General features: G+C 41.3%; 1 protein-coding gene across 4 annotated transcripts; it reads left to right on the top strand.

Moving 5' to 3' along the window:
* Positions 1–850: 850 nt before the first annotated feature.
* Positions 851–19,986, top strand: b3galt2 (UDP-Gal:betaGlcNAc beta 1,3-galactosyltransferase, polypeptide 2). Of its 4 annotated transcripts, none has more exons than XM_031757767.2 (2): positions 851–946; positions 17,694–19,986. In XM_031757767.2, the coding sequence occupies exon 2, from the start codon at positions 17,893–17,895 to the stop codon at positions 19,213–19,215; it is 1,323 nt and encodes a 440-aa protein (XP_031613627.1). In that variant the 5' UTR covers positions 851–946; positions 17,694–17,892; the 3' UTR covers positions 19,216–19,986. The 4 variants fall into 4 exon arrangements, with proteins under 4 accessions (XP_031613627.1, XP_031613625.1, XP_031613626.1 ...); XM_031757765.2 differs by lacking the exon at positions 851–946 and adding an exon at positions 6,943–7,109; XM_031757766.2 differs by lacking the exon at positions 851–946 and adding an exon at positions 6,943–7,799.
* Positions 19,987–20,454: the final 468 nt, after the last annotated feature.

The raw sequence follows: 20,454 nt of genomic DNA, 5'->3' as shown, positions 1-20,454 counted from the left end.
GGTTTCATCACTAACATGAGTTAACTGGATCTGTCACATCTGAGAAATTACACCGTACTGTGCAAAAGTCTTGAAGCATTCTTTATTTCCTTTTATTTTGTTAGGAAAATGGGAAATACACATAGCAATTTAATGAAACATGGTAACATAAAGGGAAACACAGTTCCTAAAATAAAAGCAGAGTTTGTGCAATTCAGAAGAGTTTAAAAGTCAATATTTGGTAAGACCACTTGTATGATTCAACCTATTTAGAACTCTCTTAGGCAAGGTTTTGTGTAATTTCTTTCAGCAGTCTTCAGCAACAGTTCTCCAGGCTTCAGTATCCAAAGCTCTTCTTTGGATATCAGCTTTCGTTCTGTTTGTTCTGTTCTCTGTCACTGCTTCAATAGTGTTGAGATCTGGGTAAGCCAAACCAGGTTTTCTTCTAGAAAAAACTGAATGATTGGTTGTACTTTGCACTATAGCTTTTTTGCCATAATATTGAGTATGATGAAAAGCTCTCACATCTTTTGATATATTTAATCATCTTTTTTTTTTTTCATTTAATCATGGAGGACTATCTATTGAAACCAAAGTCACAATCTATGTTCTAGCCTTTGTTCTGCATCACTGACTTCACATTTTAATGATGTCCTATTCAAATCTGTCAACCTTGCAAAGTTGTTGGTTTCATTTACATGTTGTGTTTTTTGCTTCTGTGTTGTGGTTTCAGTTGTGATAGTAAGTATCGCTTGTCAGTATGCAAACAGTTTAGTGTTAACAACGTTGGCAACAGCATGTAAAAGCTAAACGTTTGGCGCTGTTTTGATCGAGAACATTCAGCTATATGTTGACACGATGCTGCGTTCTTAACAGGAGTGGACGTCCCAGCAAATCCAAGCTGGATTTTTTTGCTCAGAGGACTTGTGAAAAACCCAAGACATACATCTCAGTTCTGGAGGCCTCGGTAAGCATAAAGTTCATGACAGTACATTTAAAAAAGACTGAACAAGTATGGCTTGTTTGGAAGGGTTGCCAGGGGAAAGCCTCTTCTCTCTAAAGAGATCAAAGCATCACAGCTCAGGTTTACAATGTTGCATATAAATAACTTACACGACTTCTGGAACAATATAATTTGGATAGAGATGTTTGGCCATAATGCACAGTGCTATGTTTGGAGGAAACCAAACACAGCTTAACAGCATCCACACCTCATAGCAACTGTCAAGCACGGTGGTGGAAGGGTATGGGCAAATCCTGAAGTCGTCTGAATACCAAAATATTTCAGAGTCAAAGTATGAGCCTGCTCTCAGATCTTTTGAAATATTTAATCATTTAGGAGGACTAGCTAACAAAGGCAAACTTTTTTCTAGCGTCTGCATTGACTGGCTTTAAATCTCCATGTCCTATCTGTCAACCTGGCAAATACTTGTGGTTTTATTTTTGCATGGTGGTTTTTCCGTTTGGTGCCATCACTGTTATGATAATACAACTGTCACGGTCCAGCAGATCTACATGAGAAATATTCTGTCATTCTGTAACAACAATGTGGGTTTGTCTAGTATGCCAGTTGTTTGGGGCTACCCACAGACACACACAACTTATAGTTAGAGTTTCTAGTCAGGGTGTGAACACTGTGGTGTTAATGGGCTCCCCAGCGCCACAGACTAAAATGCAGCACCACAACATGACAGAGCCTCTGCCGTGTTTTACAAATAGACACTCGCTGCTGGATTGTTCTTTTAAATGTGGATTCATCACTCCATAAGAGCCGCTGCCACTGATTTGTGTGTTGCCTGTGTAATTTGGCACGCACAGTATTTGCCATCTTCCTGTGTAATATCTATACAACAATCCATCCAAGATGTCAGTGGTCCAGCTTTTTGTGAGTACAATTATCGTGTTATTTTTGTATTGTATTGTGTAAGTTTAGCAAACACATATATTAAAATTATAGCCTTCCACATCCATTTGTCATTTTTCTGTGGTTGTTATATTTCACTGTAAAGGCTGGTAATTATGAGATCCCTTCAGAATATTCTCCCGCCATAAAATAAATGTCATGTTTGCCTTGTAACTGTCTATTCATGGCTTCCTGCTCTTGCCTCCAGCTCCTCTTGCGTAGATGGTTTATTTGTACACTTTGGCTGGATCTCAGACTGTCTGACCGCATCTATATCTGGCTCTGACGGTCAGACAGCCCTGGGTTTCTTGAGCCAAGAAGCCGAGCATCTTATGTGCATATTTGTGCAGGCAGTGGATTTACACACTGAGTTAAAATAAATTACCTGTACACAAACTGATAAAAGATTTGTCATTGATAGCCATGCACGCTGGCTCTCATTAATTTATTTCTCTATATTGGCAGTAAGCACTGCTCTTTTGTCGCCAGCCTGCAAGGATCCAGACAATCCAGTCTGACAGGCATGCTACTATTCAGACTGCATGCCAGCTGTGTGCCTCCCATGCATTTCTAATTCAGTCTGTGAATTTTCATATGGATGTGATAGACATTACACGTTTTGACTTAGTCATCAATGTGGCCAAATGCATCTGTTGCGACATTTCAGGGATTCTTTTTTCCCCCTTTTTCCTCCTCTTTGTGCCATATGTGGGATTTGTGTAAAGAATTTGCTTGATTTAAGCTAAAATGAACATTTATGGATTTCGTGTGCAATGGAAGTAGATATTTTAGTCCCTTTATCCTGATGATTTGAATGAAAAAAGTCACATTTTAATAGTGTAATTTCAAACTTTCTAAGATAATATGAAATCGAAGCAATCCATTCTTTGTAATGTGCCCTCTGCTGTAACAGAGCTGACCCCCAGGATCTGTACCGTGAACAAGAGGCCTGAGTCTGAGTCAAGGCGAAAATATTCACTGACAGCCTTGCCTGTACTTGAGGCTCTGCCACAGGATATTGCGACTGCACTCTTTAAGAGAAGCAATAACAGCTCGCATTTCATCTGAGACTGCATTTCGAAAAAAGCGTCGCTTCAAGATAACCAACCCATCCTTCCCCCAGCAGTGTCAGAAAAGAGGGAAAAAAAGAGAGACAGAACGTAAAGTACAAGGCAGCATGAGGTAAACGCACTTTAGAAAGCTTTAGAACAAAGAAAAAAAACAATTGATTCATCAAATGAGTAAACTCACAGAGTAAAAAGGTAGATATAGCTGCATTATTCTCCATGTCATTTAGCATTTCTTTCCAGAACTAGCCATTATGGCGAACTGACCATGACTGAAAGCATAGAAATGAGAAATTATTCAAATGTGAAAGGGTTCTCAGGCCGCTAGTTAAATGTTGGGTCGTTTGTGTTTGAACTTGGGGTTTTTGCACAGAAAAGAACGTTGCCTTTACTTTTGTTGTTTTTGTTTTATAGCAGTGTTTTTCTTTTTTAAATTAATTAAAGTTAAAGTTAAAAATTGTTTCTCTCATTATCTGCTTTTAAAAAATATATATTTCATGAATGGCACGGACATAAATGGTTTATAAAGAAATGACTACAAGACATTTCTAAGAAATGTAAAAACATCATAAAAGCATCTATTTGTGTGAGTGTATATCTGTGTGGAGCAGACGCCCCCGGGGGTACCTGGCAATTAATGACGACGATTTACATTTTGAAACGCTGGTCTTTGCAGGGCAGCCAAGACTAGATGAGTTGAGGAAGTGACCTGTGATAGATGCCACATGATATTAATGTACAAAGGCACGCTGCCTCTAACCTGGCAGCCACCAGAAATCAATCACCACCTCGGCATTGCTTTCGTTTGACAAATATGCTCTCACTGGCCAGGTAGCAGAGCTAATGGCCTCCAAAATATTTCTGTCAAAGACACAGCTCCTATTAATTATTCAGTCACCAGTGCTCCTGTGCTGCGGTGTACCTTACAATATTTACAGTGCTTGCGAGAGGCCGCTCTCCCGCTGGCTTACCGTCCCCGTGGTGGTGAGCTGCTTTTCGCACGAGCTATAATTCCATCTGGTCCACTTCTACTGAGAGAGGGAGAGAGGCGAGCTTGCTTTCATCCCTTATCAGGAAACACACTGGTCCTTTGAGGTGGATGAGTGTAAACAGGACTGAGGGTTGATGAAGGGTTTTGCATTGTCTTTAGGTCATTAATGAGGCAGGTAGGGTTTCAGACTCATGAAGTGGAGGCAGGAAGTCTGTGCTGTCATCTGCAGGGGAGCACATGTTGTTTTGTTTTCGTGCGAGTGTGTGTGTGTTTTGTTCTTAGTCTAGATGTGAAAAGCATGCTAAATTTAGTTGGTAATCATGTGTGCATAATGCATTACTAATGTAGCAGACGGGGCAAAAGATGCCTTTTTAATTTACAGTTAGAATCAGAAGGGCGCTGTCCAGGGAGGACCATTGCAGGCAGAGTTAAACAAAGAGCACAATGGAGGCAAATCCAGCTGTTACCAGACAACCACTGGCCACCATGCTCTTACCGAGTTAAATCCCCCTTTTTTCCGCCCACAGAGCGGGAGCAGTGTGGTGGGTTGTCAAGGAGGGGGAGCGAAATGAGAGAAGGGAGTGATGTTGCATTCAAGCGGATGTGGGAAAAATGAAAGAACTAAGCTTTGGGTTGTTGGGAGTTGTTTTTTGGTTTTGCTTTTTAACATCTGTCACCAATTCACCGGATTCTTGGAATCATTCTTGATTTCTCAAACATTGTAAGGATAATAAATTGATCAGAATAAAGCAAGAAGAAAGCATGATTTTCTTTGCCTTGATAATCAAATGTGCACCTTGTCACTCAGATCTAAACAAAGAGAAAACTTGCAAAAAAACAACAAACAAAAACTGCACATTCCCGACTCAGATACATCGTATTTGATTTCCTGTTCTTTGTCAGATTTCTTTATGTGTGCTTTTTACATGAGGTATTGTTTTTGTAATTGGATTGCAGCTTTAATGAAATGCATAAATGCTGCACTACAGGTGGAAAAAATATACAGATTCCTTGAGAATTTAGTCCAAGTATAAATGATTTCCCATTACATGCCATTCCACAATAATGATCTTAATTAATCAGAATCAGAATACCCTATTGATCCCTAGGGGAAATTATGTTGGTTACAGTGTTCCAGTATAAACAGTAACAAATACACTAAGTAAGAAATAGACACAATATATACAATATATACTTGATATACATCTAAGTCACTTATTGATAAAAATGTTATGTTAATGTCATAATAATAAATAAAAGATGGATGTGGTCAAAGTGACATCACTCATTGGTTGGTAAAGTCTCATTGTTCAGGGTCCAGTGGAAAGTTTTCTTTGGTGTTTTGCTGAGAAATATTGTGTCTTCATATTGTGGTGACTTCCCAAGAAACCAAGGTAGGCATACCCTAAATCCTACTTAATAAAACTAGAGCTTGAGACAAATTACTCATCAAAAAAGAGTTTACTGAGGTCAAAATGAAAAGGAGCAGAGAGGTGTTTTCCTGAAGACTGTACAACTGCACTCCTTTTGAAGCCAGAGAAACCAGAGGTAATTAATTAATGAGGATACTATGGATAAACATCCATTTTAAAACATAGTATGACCAAGGATTACAAAATAGACTTAATTTTTCAATTTTTTATGACACAGCATGAGTGACTGAGCCCTTAAACTTGTCAAGAAAATGTTTACAGAGGTCAAGTCAGAAAACCATTTTTCCATAGATTACTATAGGACCAAAGTCTTCTGACAGCCAGATAAAATGCAGGGTTAAGACCCTTCTGCATTGGCTTCTTTTTTTTTAGTTTTTTTGCTGAGAAGGCAGGTTTGAGGCCCGATTGAGATGTTGTAGTCTCTTTTCGCTTCTTCTCTGTTGTAAAACTAAAAGCAAGTCTGACTGATTAGAAAGCTATGAGAAAGGCCCGAGTTAGACTTCTGTAGGAAATCTATGTCATAGCTTACAACATAACTGGAAACCCTTTTTTTTTTTTTTAACTCTATGCCCTATGCTTCCATGTAACCTGATGTGCATCTCCCAAGAAATGTAACTACGTGGCAGGTCGACACAGCTAGCTATGGCTGAATGCCTTGGAAGGCTGCAGCGTAGGATTAAAAGGCATTGCTGGTTATGTCTTGTGTGTCGTAAATTTATTTTCTACATCAAACCAAAGTGGGCCTAAGCTCCATTAATCTGTGGCCTTTGTAAACAGTTGCCTGATGATTTTATTGACTCATTCCCTACTCTTAAGTCTTTGTGTATATAATATTTGAGTTAAAAAGTCAAAATAGGAAGGCATGCTTTAGAACGATCCTACCAAGTAATTCACAACACACTGAATCTGCGCTGTCTCTCAGATTGTCAGTCATCAGCATGTCCAGTTTCAAAAGACCAGCAAAAATACTCCTCTGGAGGCTCAACAACGGACTTCACCAACCAGAGGGGTTAATTTGTCTACCTCTTTATTTTATGATCACCAGTTTATGAGTTTAGGACCATTGGCTCCATAGAACATCTGTTACAATCATTCTTCAACCTATATCACTTATCACATTTTATTTCAAAACACAGAGATAACAAAGGCCATAATACTGGCCTCGAGGCATCACAATGGGACTTCAGCAAACAATGGCTTAGCTCAGCCATTGTGGCAAAAACACCTGCCTCGTTAAAAGATGAAACATTATTGCCATAACGTGTCTACAGCATTTCCACTGTGTGGCAAGATGAAAATGCAATTTCTAAAAACTTCAGTTATCGGTTTGATTATACCCCCAAACTGAAAGATGAAGAAAACTGCCCCCTAAATGTCAAATAACAATATAAATGCAGCATGGCTTGATTAAGTTTTAATTGTAAGAGTGTTTGCTGGAACGCAGTGCGTGTGTGCGTGTGTGTGTGTGTGTGTGCAAGAATACAGGGAGGACATTTTTTCACCCACGATCCTTGAAGGTACCATGAGCGACTAAGTGGGTCACGTGAGATGCTCCGCTAAGAATGCGGTGACGTGGGAGAGTTCTGTCAGTGTAGCGGTGTCTGACAGCCAGCTTCCCCGGGCCAGTAGGTACCTCGCCCGGCTGAGGAATCCGACGGGGGTCGCTCCGAGACGGAGCACAGGAGAAGGAAAAAACAAGAAGGGGCGGACTGAAAAACCGAAGCAGGGAGGTGAAGGTAGATGAGTTGTTGTTTCTCTTTCCCACTCCAGGACTCGGGGAACATGTTTTGGCTGTGATTGGACTTATATGTGGAAGATGATATATATTTTTTCCTATTCTGCTCATTTTTTATTACTCCCCTTCTGCCTAACACCAGCTTTCCGAGCATCGTGAAGTACCAGCCGTACTCCTGCTCCTCTGTCGCTTCTACTCTCCCTCCTTTCAGCGGGCTCCCCGATAGCCGTGCGGGGCGGGGATGCTGTGGTGTTTATGCTTTCATTTCGACATGAAATAACACATCCGAGCAGCGGGCCAAACTTGGATAAAATCAGAAAACAACGCAAAAACAGAAAGGTGAGGGCGGGAGGAAGGGGGTACGTATATGAAGTAGAGGGTAGCAGTGTAGAGCGGGCACAAGGCGCAAGACAGGAGAGGAAGGAGAGGGGGAGTCGCAGCAGGAGGAGAACCAAAACCCGCAGGTTTGTTGAGCTTGTGGGGATGAGGACGAGGAGGAGGGACCTTACGCATCGAAGGTGTCAGTGCGATTAGAAAAAAAAGGGGGAAGGGAACTAAAGCCCAGATTGTTTCCAGTCCTGAGAGGCGGTGATGGCGGGTGCAGGCACCGGGGTCCCCGCTCTCCCTCAGCCGACCGCAGCCCCATCAGCCACCGCAGCGGCAGCAGCAGCAGCAGCATGAGGAGGAGGAGGTAGGCAGCCCTGCACGTCTCATCGGTTCCCCCACATCCTCATTATTCATTTAGCCTTCCCCGCCCTCCTCTCCCCTCCATTACATCCACCTTTCTTCCCCAGCCGCCTTGACGAGTACCCATCTAGCCATCAATCAATTTCTCCACGCACCTTTGTCCCAACATCATGCATCTCCTCTCCGTCAGATACTTTCCAGAAGCCCCTCTTTCACCCACCCCGTGGGGAAGGTGTACCAGGGGACCACTTATTTTAATTCCACTATTATTTCTTCCCCTAAAAATGAATGTTGTCCACTTGCCTGGATTTTGTGTGGTGGCATTCCTGGAGGTACAGCAGTAAAAGGGGTCAGTAGTGCATGCTGTATTAGTCTCCATAAAAATCAAGTTTAGGAAATCCCTCTGTAGACCTGCCAAGAGGCAAGGCCAGGGACTTTCCAATGATCCAGTTCAATTAACAAGGTTTTTTATCCACTTCATCACGAGCTGCCTGAGCCTTTTTGGGCACTGAAGACCGTGCATAGTTGGGGGATATCTGCTAAATGTTGAGATGGAGAGAAAAAAAAAGGCTAACCTCCCCCATCGGGGTGTTCGCTCTGACCACCAGACTATGAAACTTTAATAGGGTCTAATTTTCAAACCCCCTTATAATTTATTACAGTGGCGTCTGAATCGAGTCATCGAAAAGAGTCCAAGAGAAGAGAACATGTGCAGGGCGTTAGTACTGTGAGAGTTCAATACAGCGGTGATAGTTTCCAGATAGCACAATTAACGTGGATAGTACTTTCTGTGTCCGTCACTCACTTAGAGGAGAAGTGCGACACTGTAGCATAATATTTACACCTATGGTGTGTCCTGGATGCCAAAGCTTTATTTCCCAAAAGGTCAGGAGTCCAGGTCAAAGTCCAAAGGCTGCTCAATACTTTCTGTTGTCACTGCCATTACTCAGACCTAAAGCTATTTAAAGACCAAACGAGTCTAAATGTTTACTGCATGTCTACAGTTTATGTGGTGAAGGTTCAGTTCACACGAAATTGAATTACATCTGTGGAGTTCAGAACGCTGATGTATATTTGAAAATAATCCGTTTTTTCAAATCACTTTTTTTAATCCAATCAGCTTTTAAACATCTAAAGAGAATCTGTTTAATGTCACGGTAGACTGAGAAATGAGATGCATTGGTCGGAATCGGCCGATTTCCACACTCGCAGCCACAAGCTGAGGTTACTTTAGTGTGGAAGTACCTCACTGTGAGCAAAAGCCACAGACTCACCAAAGTAAACCGTCTGTAGCAACAAACCTAATCAGACTCTTAAAGGTGGTTGTTTTCAAAAAGCTAACAAACCAGCAGCCTCGGTATGAGCAAAGGATCAAGGCAGGTTTGGGGAAAATGATGGAGATAATTGAAAGAGAGAACAGAGTCTGAGGTCCTGCTATCTGGTGAATTTATACATTTACTGGAAAACGATGTAAGTAACATCTGATATTTGTCTGTTGCCCCTACTTTTGTTTGTATGGTAAAATATGTCAGGTAAAGTTTTGTGTACTAGCGAGTCATTTTTCGTTAATTATTTGTACCGTTTCGCAACAGCACAGCACTTTGAGTTGTTTGACTGAGAGAAATTGCTCTAACTTCCTGCAGTTTGGGGGAAGTCGTAAACATTAACAATTTATCTTGTTTTGCATCAAAAAACATTTCTATTACAGTGTTTCTTAAAGTCAGTTTAAAGAAATGTCTATCTTAAAACCAGAATATAAACAACACTTCTTGATTAGATAGCAGAGAAGTTTGTAATTTGGGTCAGCTGACCTGATAAGGATCAGCTATGGCTATGTCGTGTGCTGAAAGGGCTCAAGTGGCCTGGCCCACATTTGACCAGGCTCTACTCATGAAGGATATTAAAAAAAATAAAACGCAGCTGGCCATCCAGAGTGTCTCATCTGTTGTGCAACACTTAGCAAGAACTCAACCCTCCCTATCCTGCCGGCCCTTTCCAGGCTGAGTCAGACAGCAAACAACGGTTTCAAAGGGTCTGAAAATTGTCCTTTTTCTTTAGTTCTTGGACAGCAAGTCTGTGGATTATTTAAAACATCAGGACAATGTTTTACTTTTGGTGGGGGTAAAGATACAAGGCGGTTTTATTTTTAAACCTGTAAAAGTACAACAAATGCCAAATTTCCTTCTTTTGTATTTGGGTTTTGACCTTATCAGTATTCTACAGATAAAACGACTCGTCCACGTAACTAAATATATCACAAGAAAGTAAGCGAGATTTCTTTATTTGTTTTTGAGTAAAGCGTTACTGACAGAGGACACTTGGATTTATTGACAGAGACAAAAGAAAACAGTGAAATCAAGGAGCAGCATACGCTGTGTACCAGCTCTTTAATCCAGTATTGAAATTAAAAATTGTATCACATGAATTTTACAAATTATTATTATTATTTTTTAAATTTGTATACTAGCAGGTTAGACTCAGACAGATGTAGTCATGACTCATGTGACATTACGTGTTGAGAAGAAGCAGCATATTAAAGGGGATATGAAAAGCAGTAACCTGAAGATAGTCTGAGTTTTAAATGCAACTATTTTTTATTTTAGTGTCTGTTTGAGTATATTAAATTCTGTTCTATAGCTGAAGGATAGTACTTTTATTTTATTCTGTTTTAGTTTATTTTATTGTGTGTGTGTGTGTGTGTGTGTGTGTGTGTGTGTGTGTGTGTGTGTGTGTGTGTTATCTTTCTCTGACCTTTATTTTGGTGACACTGTGATTTCCATCCAAGGTTAGATGTGCAGTTGACTAACAGTCTTTGGGAAGATCTTTTGGTAGACTGTCAAAAAAATGGAATTTGAATAGAATTCATAAATGTATTTGTACATCTAGATTCAGTTCTACAACATGCAGGTAGACCGTACTGACAAAAATATTGCACTCTTACCTTTTACAAACATTTGTCAAATAAATTGTTGTTCTAAAGCGCTCACTGAATTTGCCACTTGCGCAACAAGTCAGTTTGTGGAAATTCTTCTTTTCCAGATATTCCACGTAACAGCTGTTACTGCAGAGTGGAAGTATGTGAAAGTGTCTTTTTGTTTCTTAAGTCTATTTTTCGAGGTTTTGCTATTCTGTCATTTTTCTCTTCTCTTTATTTTCTTTCTATTTCCCCTAACCACCAACTGATGGTGGCAGGTGGCTTCCCCTCTCAGGGCCTGGTTCTACAGGATGTGTCTTCCTGTTAAAAGGTGTTCCTGTTTTTCCTCACCACTGTTGCAAAGTGCTTGCTCATAGGAGAGACATTGATTGTTGCCATTTTTCTCCAGAATTGCAGGGTTTTTACCTTACAGTAGAAATACCTTGATGGGAGTACTGTTCTGATTTCGTGCTACATAAATAAACCTTAACTGAACTGGATTTAATTCTTAGTCTCTTCAGGTTTTTTTATTCATTTGCTTTTCATTTGCTGCACAGCCCACCATAGAAACATATTAGTGATCAGCCTGGTGTTGAGGTTGGTTGAAGTTTTCCACATGATGGCCCATTGGAGACAGCTGATATAAGCTTTTGGGAAAAAACTTCTTATCATCCCTGTGCTAATGTATTTATATTAGCCTAAACATAGCTATGTAGCTAGCCACCATGTGGCACATCATTATATGTAAGCTGGCCCAGCTTGACTAACCCTTTAAATGTCACAGCTAATGTGTTTTCTGTTTAGTATTTTAGACATACTTTGGTCAGAACATGGTATCTCATCTTTAGGTAGAAACCAGTGAGATAGCTTCCTGTTAACATCCAACTCGACTGAACCCTTGAATGTAAACTTTACTGTAATATCTGGGAGAACAGCCGCAGTGATCATTTTATTACGGCTGAAAAGATCTTTCTCTCTGAGTGATGGCTCAGAGTTTGATTGATTTGGAGAACTGAAGCAGCATTGGACTGGGAAATGGCTAATGCCATCAGATTTAACAAAGGGATAGATCAATGCCTGCCATAGTTCAAAGTAAGGGATAAATTAAAATAATTTGAAGTTGATCAAAGCAAGCTAAAATCTACTAGATGGATAGATTCATTTGTTTTCTTGGCAAAAATGTGAAAAAAGACAACAAAAAGATATTAGCTGTCAATTTTTTTTGTAAAGAAAAGTATGAGCTTGAAACTTGTTTTTGGTTCATCCCTAGTTAAGAAGGAATTTATTTTAATGATTTTGTTTAAAGAAAATGAGTTTTCTTAAGATTGTGAAAACCCTGATTCTCACTTTGGTAATTATAACCAAAGTAAAGCTGCCAGCTGGCCATTCAGAAAGAGAGTAACAGAGTGGAAATTAGAATAGGGATGAACAGAACCCCTGTCTTTAGGTTACTAGTCTTCTTGGATTTACATGTTCAACTATTCACTGCAATCAGATGGTAAACAACAGCCCAAGAATGAAATGACAGGTTGTTGAAGTGGAGTGCCGCTGAACAGAAGTGAGGAACTGATTATGACAAGGACGAATTCATTCATGAATTGACTGACTGTTTTTTTTAAAGGTGAGCTCATAGAAGATCCTGAGCATCATTGCTGTAAGAGCCAAACCACAGTGGCAGAAAAAGTGCTGTGCAGTTTATGGAAAGATAGCAATAAAGAAAGAAAACAATCGAAAATGGCAAATTTTAATTAAAATGCAGTTTTAAAAAGCTGCAGGGGAGATGCTTAAGTTAGGATTGCCTTTTATTAATCATGCATTAGTTTGGCTATGATACCAGAAATGCAAATGATGGACTACATTGTGCTGGATACTTTACTGATGGTATTTTCAAACTTGATGTCAAAAGGAGGGCTTTATGGATGAAGGTCCATGATTGAGGAGATCATAAGGAGATTGTGTCTGCATTTTCAATGATGACTTCAATAGAAAATAAATTAAAAAAGGAGAAAAAAAACATTAAAAACTGAGGTGGATTTGCCTTGTGTGACTCAGTTGTTATGAAGAACATCCATGATGGTCTCAGTTCTCATATTTTAAACACTGTTGGAGATTTTTGGGAGCAGACATGTGCTCTTATGAACTAGAGTTTAATGACTAGTGAGTTTGTCCTACACCTAAAACATAGTGAGCATGGCAAAGCTACATTGTTTGTTTAGTGGGTGTGGTTTTTGACTCCACCTCAAATATAAAATAAGGTACTAACTGTCAAACTGGTTATATTTAGTTATGTTCCCATAGAGTGCGTTGCTCTAAGCTGTTCTACAGAGCTCAGGTTAAATCAACTAAAATGAGCCTGGATTGGATGTTGAATAGACAATAGACATTAATAGACCATTCTCCAGGAAAATTGAAAACATGAGTCAGTTGTGGGCATCGCTGTAAAGAGAAGTCATAGCTGCCGGACACGTTATTTCCTCAACAACATATCTTTTATGATTTTAATTTTTTTCTAACAGCTGTTACTTCAGCAATTAGGTAAGAGCTGTGAAAAAACATCTATGTAATTTGCATATCTACCTGACGTTTGATTCGTCTAATTTACTTCAGTCAAAAAGAACTGCAGTTAAAATAGTGCTGACTTTATGGAGTTAAAGCTTAAGTGATGAGGCAATTCAGTTACAGGACAGGAAACTGAAGTAATTTGAGGATTAATTATTTTGAGTTTCTTTTCAAGTAAAAGTACTTTTCACGTACAACTGAGCATTACTGAAACTAAGTTAGACAAAAGTATTTGAATATTTTTGCCACTTCAATTTTCAAATGTTTTAGGATAAGTTACTCAGTTCTAGTTACCCTCAGTTTAATGTGTATACAGTAGCACTCATTCATACAGTCGCAGTCATCCCCCGATGGTATTAAACAGAACAAAGAATGTGAGAATGATAACACTTGTTAACAGGAAAAGACTTCTGGTAGAAACTGGTTCAATAAGGGGTTTTAGTAATGTGTTTAGACTGAATGGGAAATGAGGGGAAAGATGAGGAAGGAAGGAGAATATATAGAATAACGCGTAAATATTTCTTTCAAAATAAGACACACAACCCGTGGCCCGGGGGTTGGAGACCACTGCTTTATGATGCATATATAGTCACGTGAAAAAAGTTTTCACCGGACTCTGCAGCCCTGTGAAAACTAAGTACACCTCATAATTCAGTAGCTTTTAGAAGCACCTTTACCAGCAATAACTTGAAGTTGTTATTTTCGTTCTTCTTTACAATCTAGATTCAGTTCACTTATGTTTACAGGCATTCTTTATGCACAGGTGTCCTAAGCTCTTGCTATATCATTTCTGGACTTTGTCTGGGTCATTGCAACTTGGGGGGGGGGCTATTTTTCAGCGATTCTGTTATAGGCTTGCTGGTATGCTTGGGACCATTGTTTTGTTGCATGAACCAGTTTCAGCCAAGCTGTAGCTGATCTATTTTCGTCTACAGAGAAGTTCGTGTTCGATTCATTAACTGCAAGGTGCCCAGTTCCTGTGCCTTCAAAATAAGCCATATCACCCCTCCACCACCGTGCTTGCAAGTTGGAATGAGGTGTTTGTGCTGATTTGTTGTTTTTGGTTTTGCCAAATGCAGCCCTGTGCATTATGCCCAGACATCTCTAGTTTGGTCTTCTCTGTCCAAAGGACATAGTTTCACAAGACTTGTTTTTCCATACAAGTTATATCTCATTCAGCCACAACACTCAGGATTTGTTTGTCGATGTTGTTTAGCCTTTGATGGCTCTTTTTAGAGAGCCCTGGGCTTTCTTTACTCCAATGAAGGCAGTATGGTGTAAGTTTAGCATTAAAAGAAATCATAAATGTAGTGGTTGCTTCAAGGCTGGTGTTATTAGAGGAAACAGGAACGTCAAATGAACCACATAATCAGTCAGACCTGTTCCAGTGAAGCAGAATTTAACCTCTTAACTTCTGTGAGCAGCCGCTTAGAGCGGCTCCCGAATGGGAGCCGTTTTCCTCAAGAAAATGTGTCACTATCACAAAGTGCATTTTTTTTTTCATCAAATGAAGGTCATATCTTCATTGACATCGGCAAAGCTTGTTTTGCATGCGTCTCACAACATGTTTAGTCAAAAGCAGTCTAGGCTGCTTATGCAGGCATAGAAACAAAGTAAGCAAACCGTGGTGATTGGTGAGTGAACCTTGGGAGTTTCTTCCTGCTGGTTTTAAGGCTGAGAGAAAAGGCACTACAATGTATGCTTAGTATGTTACCAAAGTGCCACTCCCCCAGGCGTCGTTCTGACTATTGACCGCTGCTGAATCGCTGGGGCTTTAATTAGCACTAGTGTAACTAATTGGCTTATATAGAAGGGACATTGATGGGAGGCAAGAAAATGAATTAATGAGGAAAGGCATTGGCAGATTAAATTGCACTGCTAAAAATTAAAAATGGATGCCTGATCTCCCGGTGAAATTGGCATTTAGATCCAGAACAACGTCAGAAATCCATTGAGGGTTGTAAGCGCGTGGGTGGGGTAGATGTCAGATTTCGCGTGTGTACCCGTGCGTACATGCGTATTTTTATGTGTATGCACCTCTGTGTGTGGACTCTTCATCAGAGCTCATGGAACTACATGCTCATTTAGCTGACAGCAGAAATCTCTCAAGCGCTGGATGTGCTTCAATGTAAAGTACGTTAACCTTTAAAACAAAGCCGGCCCTGGCCTCTCTCATTCTCCTGTAATTGCTTGCGCTGGGTATGCACACTCGCCTGAAAAGGTTATCGTGTTCCTTGTCAGTTGTCATGATGAATGAGCAAACATAGCAGGAAAATGAAAATTGGAAGTTTAGATTTAAAAAAAAAAAACCTCTCTCTTAGCAAGCTGGCATGTAGCATTTACACAAATTATTGCTCCGTTGTTTCGTATCTCAAATTATTAAAAAGCAAGCAAACAAACAAGAAAGGCAATGCAGGCAGGCAGTAAATTAACACACACAGGAAGCAAAAGTGGATTCTAGACTGCTACACTGCTGCTGCATTAATATTCACTAGAGTCTAGTACAACCTCCAAGTTTCTGCTGGCATATTCTGTTTTCTCTAGTGATGTGTCTACTGCCAGCATGTGTGTGTGTGTTAACGTGGACAGCAGTGATGATGTTTGCGTCAAGTGTGAATATAATTATGTGCGATGTGCACATGCATCTTTTGTCTGTGTGTGTACACAGATCTGATTATGTGTGTAGCGTATTTCCCATGTGTATCATTAAATCTTGTCTGCATTATATTCTGGGTTTGTCTGTCAGTGAACCCAACAAAAATGATTGCGTGTGTGCTGTTTGCTATCCATATGATTGACTATATTGCATAGTAAATGCTGTTTTTGTGCAAACTGACTGTTTGCCTCGGTGACTCGCTGAGCTGGTGCGTGTATACCAAAATCTTTTTAGGTAAATCCTGCTTCAGAACAGTGCGTTTACAGAGCCAGGCTCATTTTAGATCATGAACCACATACAGCGTACTTTGATCTTCAGTTTCAGTCAGTGTAAAGCCGTTTAATTACACATTTAATCTGTGAAATATCTTAATGTAGGGAAAAAAGAAGTGCATTTTCATTATTATGTCTTGGTTTTTGTATATGACAAAGAAAGGCTGCTGTCGTAAATGAACAATATGTCAGCATGAGTCTTTGGGCTTAAATTGTAGGAAATAAATGTGTAAAAATGACAGAAGTAGTTCTGGCCTGTAGTTGCCTAGGCTTTCCTGTAATAATAAACACTTTAAAGTTTTTGTTAATTCACAGAATTAACAAAATTTGAGTCTTTCCCAGGCCGATTCTGGCCAGTGGACCTTGAATTTGTCACCCCGGGCATAGAGTTCTCTAAGTGGCTCGTCTGTCAGTTGCATTCTCGCCATTATGTCTCTCTTGGTGCACAACGTCCTGTTGGACAGCACACATAATCACTTACATTTTTGTCCACACTGTGTGACTGTTTCCTTATCTGTCCTCTCCTTATACTGTACGTCTCCATGTTCCAACCTCAAGCAGCCTGGGTGATCGCAGCTAGACAGTAGGCAGCATTGATAAGCTGGAGGTAGAAGGTGAATGGCTGGTGAAGGCTGTTATCGCCAGAGGCTGGCTCAGGCTTAGGCACCGCTGCCTGCTGGACCCTGAAAACTCATTTTGACAGATGCATCTCCTCCCTAGCTGTTGACGCGCTGCGGGGGGCTGATGACACTTGCTTGCCCATGCGGCTCAGGGTAGCGTTAGCTGGCACCACGTTGGGCCAAACCTGCAATTTATAGTTTGCCGCAGGCATTAAACTGAGTAATGACATGCAAAGAAAAAAGGAACCACCATCTCACCATGCCTACCACCAATCTGCCAGCCCAAAATGTAGCTTCCACCAGTTTTGACTATTTTAACTGGGTTTAACCGTGAGATGAATTCCTGATTCTCTTTATTTTCTGTCACTGTGCAAAGTTATGGCTGTCAGTTGTGTAAACCATGAGACAGAATTATTCGGGATGTGGTCTGTATCTCAGCAACTAGACACACACCTGGGAGTGCTTGTTTTTCAACCATACAGATGCACTGTATGCATAATTTTCAGAGCAGCATCCAGGCCTTGCCGTGTTGTTCGTCCCTGTCCAATCAGAGATACAACAGTGCTCACGGTGATTCAGCTACTTCCTTTCGAACTGTTAAGTCAGCTTACCGAGAGAGCCATTTGCCATATTGGACCCTCCATCCACAGAAAGCTCTAACTGAGGGATTTTATTCAAAATCACTTGAGCGTGTCAAAACAAGCCATGAGAAAAACAAAGCACAATTAATAATTAGGTTCAGTTCTTTCCCACAAGTAGAATAAAAACCACACCTGCAATTCAGACAACTAGCATGTGGCTCTGTGCCAGTGAATAGGAGGTGCTTTTGGGCTGCTTCCAAAGCTGTTTTCTCAGTCTCCTTTTTTTCTCTTTTCAGATTTTAACCCTGCTCTAAGCTGCATCGGGGGGCTTCAGACATTCCCCTGACTCCACCAGGAGGCTAGCTCCAACCTGTCTGCCAGCTCAGATAACCCTCTGATTGTTGACAACCACATGTTTGCGGTTTCTGTATGTGACCGCCGCCGCCGCCCATTCTCGAGCAGCAGCAACAGCCTCCTGCGACCCCAGCCTGCATCATGCAGTGGAGACGGCGGCACTGCTGTCCCATCAAGATGACCTGGACCGTCAAGCGCTCCCTCTTTCGGACCCACGTGGCCGGTCTCGTCTCGCTGGCCCTGCTCTTCGCTGTTTTCTTATTTTTCAGCCACCAAGACTGGCTGCCAGGGCACAGCGGGCCTCGCGAAAACCCGCTTGCCTACACTGTCAGGGGCCTCCGCAGCCCCAAGGGAGAGGCGAACCAGACCAACTCCCTGAGGGGCCTTTGGAGGGAAACAGGGAATGTAGCACCAAAACCTCTCCTTAACCTCAGCTCTCAGCAGGCGGAGGGGGCAGCAGGAGAGGCAGCTGGCGTGGGGGGAGGAGGAGCCAGAATGGGTGTAATGGGGCTCGGGGACTCGATGAGTACTAACAACACACTAGAGAAGGAGATGGGTGTTGGCGGGAGGCTTAGCGCCCAGCCCTATCGATACATCCTGAACGAGCCCTTCAAGTGCAGAGACAGCACACCCTTTCTCATCCTGCTCATAGCCGCAGAGCCAGGACAGGCCGATGCCCGCAATGCAATCCGCCAGACGTGGGGAAATGAGAGTGTGGCGATGGGCCTGGGATTTGTCCGTCTTTTCCTGCTCGGCACAGGAAAGAGCTCGGACACCCTCCTTCAGAGCAGAATCGAGGAAGAGAGCCGCGTTTACCACGATATCATTCAACAGGACTATCAGGACACTTACTACAACCTGACCATCAAAACTCTGATGGGCATGAACTGGGTAGCTACCTACTGCCCACATGCTTCCTACGTGATGAAGACAGATAGTGACATGTTTGTCAATACAGAGTATCTCATCCAGAAGCTGCTGAAACCTGAGATGCCTCCGAGGCAGAGGTATTTCACTGGCTACCTGATGAGGGGCTATGCACCAAACCGAAACAAAGACAGCAAGTGGTACATGCCACCAGAGGTGTATCCAAGCGAGCGCTACCCGATATTCTGCTCAGGCACGGGGTACGTGTTCTCAGGGGACATGGCCGAGCTGATCTACCAGGCCTCGCTCAGCATACGCAGGCTGCACCTGGAGGATGTTTACGTGGGAATCTGCCTGGCGAAGCTGCGCATCGAACCAGCACCCCCTCCCAACGAGTTCCTTTTCAACCACTGGCGTGTGTCTTACTCCAGTTGTAAGTACAGCCACCTTATCACATCACATCAGTTCCAACCCAATGAACTCATCAAGTACTGGAACCACTTGCAAAGCAACAAGCACAACGCATGTATCAACATGACCAAGGAAAAGAGCGGCAGGCACAGACACCGGAAGTTCCACGGAGAGAGGCCTCCGTGATGGATCCTGCGATTACACCCCACCTCAAAAAAAAAAAAGAAAGGTGGGAAGGATAGAAGAGCTCAGTGTAACTACAGATGGTGAAGGGCATGTTGAACTCTCAGCACTATACCTTATAGGGATAAGCACATTGTTTTTGGTATTGTGTACAGTTGATTCAAACTATTTTTTTAATCAAAAAATGAAAAAGATATGTATTGTAAATCTATTGAGCTATTTCCAAAAGGAAGAATAGAGGACATTTCTGTGTGAAATGGAGCGTGCTAAAAAAAAAAAAAAAAAAGCTGCAGCTCAAGAGTGGTGTTTATGATAATTCAGGTGCCAACGGAAAGGTGGTAATTTATGCTCTTCTCTAAAGGGTAGTACAGTATGTCACACTCTACGAATACACAAAAAAAACAAAAGAAAAAAAAAGAAAAACATTAAGACACAAGTGTGTTTACAAAGACAAAGGGAAATGTACATGTACTATGTCAAAAAGTTATACTACCTAAATATGAATGAATGATATGAACCTTTGACGTTGACCAGTTATGCTGCCCTGTTTCTCAGTGTTTACTTTCCAGATCTATCAATGAATAACACCCTAAAGAGAAGGTTTATCTGTCATATACTGTATTTTATTTAAAACGATCGACATGAACGCACCCAGAATCACATCAGAGATGACTGAGATTGTATTTTTTAAAGCTTTACATTGACGATGACTCTGCACTTCAGCAAATGTGCAATGAATCAGTTAACGATTAAACGTTCCAAAATCACTCTGTGTGCAGCGGTGTGTGTCTGTTTTGTCGGGGGGTTCTTCCTAAGCTGTCGAACGTAAAGTGGCATGGACCACCGGACGTTAGCAGAGGAGCTACAGTGAGCCTTGGCATCAAAAAGAGCACCGAATGGATGGAACACATTTCTGCTAATAGAAATAACTAAAACTCCCTCATATGTATCCAATTGGGCTGACATCTATTCACTGCAATGGCCTGTTCTTCACACTTTGTCCAAACAAACCATACAGTAAGCCCTGTACCTTACGTACAGTGGCGGTGAAAGTTCAAATGCACAGCAACTCAAGACAGCACATAAAAAATAGTTAAAAGAAAAGAAAACCATATGGAAAAAAAACACACAAATGAAATTAATGAAATGCCACAAAAGCTTACAAGAAAAAAAACTCACCAAACCCAAGGAACGTGCTTTTGGGGAGACAATAACGTGATGAAACTGTTTTGGAAATCACAA

Source organism: Oreochromis aureus, linkage group 17, assembly GCF_013358895.1.
Source record: "Oreochromis aureus strain Israel breed Guangdong linkage group 17, ZZ_aureus, whole genome shotgun sequence".
Taxonomy (NCBI): Eukaryota; Metazoa; Chordata; class Actinopteri; order Cichliformes; family Cichlidae; genus Oreochromis; species Oreochromis aureus.
Note: the sequence above shows the minus strand (reverse complement) of the source record. Positions and strands in the feature narration are given on the sequence as shown.